General features: G+C 31.4%; 1 protein-coding gene across 1 annotated transcript in view; it reads left to right on the forward strand.

Annotated features, from left to right (window-relative positions):
* LOC119592337 overlaps window positions 1–1,227 on the forward strand; it is a 6,896-nt gene that overhangs the window by 2,291 nt on the left and 3,378 nt on the right. The window contains exons 5-6 of the mRNA XM_037941163.1: window positions 353–480; window positions 682–881. Coding sequence (XP_037797091.1) covers window positions 353–480; window positions 682–881 — 328 coding nt within the window. The remainder of the gene's footprint in view (window positions 1–352; window positions 481–681; window positions 882–1,227) is intronic.

Below are 1,227 nucleotides of genomic sequence, written 5' to 3' on the forward strand. Positions count from 1 at the left end.
ACAAAAGCAGTGGCATTATATGGATAAGTTTCACAACAACAGGGAGGAATTACCCATCTATAGTATCTAGAAACAAGCCCCTGAAAAAGAAAGAGGGACACTTAATATGGGTGGAGCAAAAATATTGAAGTTAAGTTGAAACCTGTACATCCATATATATGAATACTCCTTTTTAGCTGTATTTACAGTACTTACCTTGATATATTGTTTGGTATACTTGTGGTTCATAATTACTGTATACTTATTTGATAGCAAATCAAGTTGATATTGATTCAGTTGTATCAGCACATAGACATTTACAAAGATGTTAAGAAGTTTCAGAAATAATTTCAATTTTTTTTTTGAATAACAGGAACAAGATACCAGAGGGTGTTGAGGTAAGAGAAGCAACTTCAGCAGACTGTACTGGCATTAATCAGTTGATAAAGGACTTAGCTGTGCATCAGAATGTGCCAGACAAGCCTCAGATTGATGCAAAGGGTAATTATGAGTGTAGAATCATATTTTAGCAAAATTTTATCACTCTTAGTAAGTTCACTGAATGTATGAACACTTTGTATTGCGTGAGAGAATGTTAAGTAAAAAGGAATGGTCCTACCTTTATGATATTAAGCATCTTATAACATGAGTGAGATGTGGAATTATTTTTTACAAATCTAATGTAAACTTTTGGATTTACAGCACTGGAAGATGATGGCTTTGGAACCAAAGTGTTCTATAAGTGTTTTGTAGCAGAATCTGAAGGTCACCTAATAGGATACACACTCTTTTTCCATACATTTAACTGGAGGGGTCGAGGTGTGTATATGGAAGACCTTTATGTGGCACCTTCATACCGTGGGAAAGGTATTGGCACAGCACTGTGGAAGCAAGTGTTAAAGGTGAGGAGTTTAGTGCATGTCTGAAATATATTTATTTCTTTTCTTTTCTTTTTTTAAGATGTAATTTTTCCTTACATATATCAATGATATATAGATTGTGATATATAACTGTAAATATTACAGTACAAATTAATGTAATTTTATTAAATCAAACAAATCTTTTTTATTTTTACTTGTTACATTTGCATAAGATTGAAGTATTTGTTGCTTATTTTTGAATTGTAGAAAATCTCATAATAACCTGTAACCTATGTCTTGTTATGTGACAATACTTTTATTATCTTCCCTTTATTTAACATTTGCTAAATTAGGATATGATTATGAAATTATCAAAGTTTTATCCTTG

This window comes from Penaeus monodon, chromosome 30 (genome assembly GCF_015228065.2).
Source record: "Penaeus monodon isolate SGIC_2016 chromosome 30, NSTDA_Pmon_1, whole genome shotgun sequence".
NCBI classification, from domain to species: domain Eukaryota; kingdom Metazoa; phylum Arthropoda; class Malacostraca; order Decapoda; family Penaeidae; genus Penaeus; species Penaeus monodon.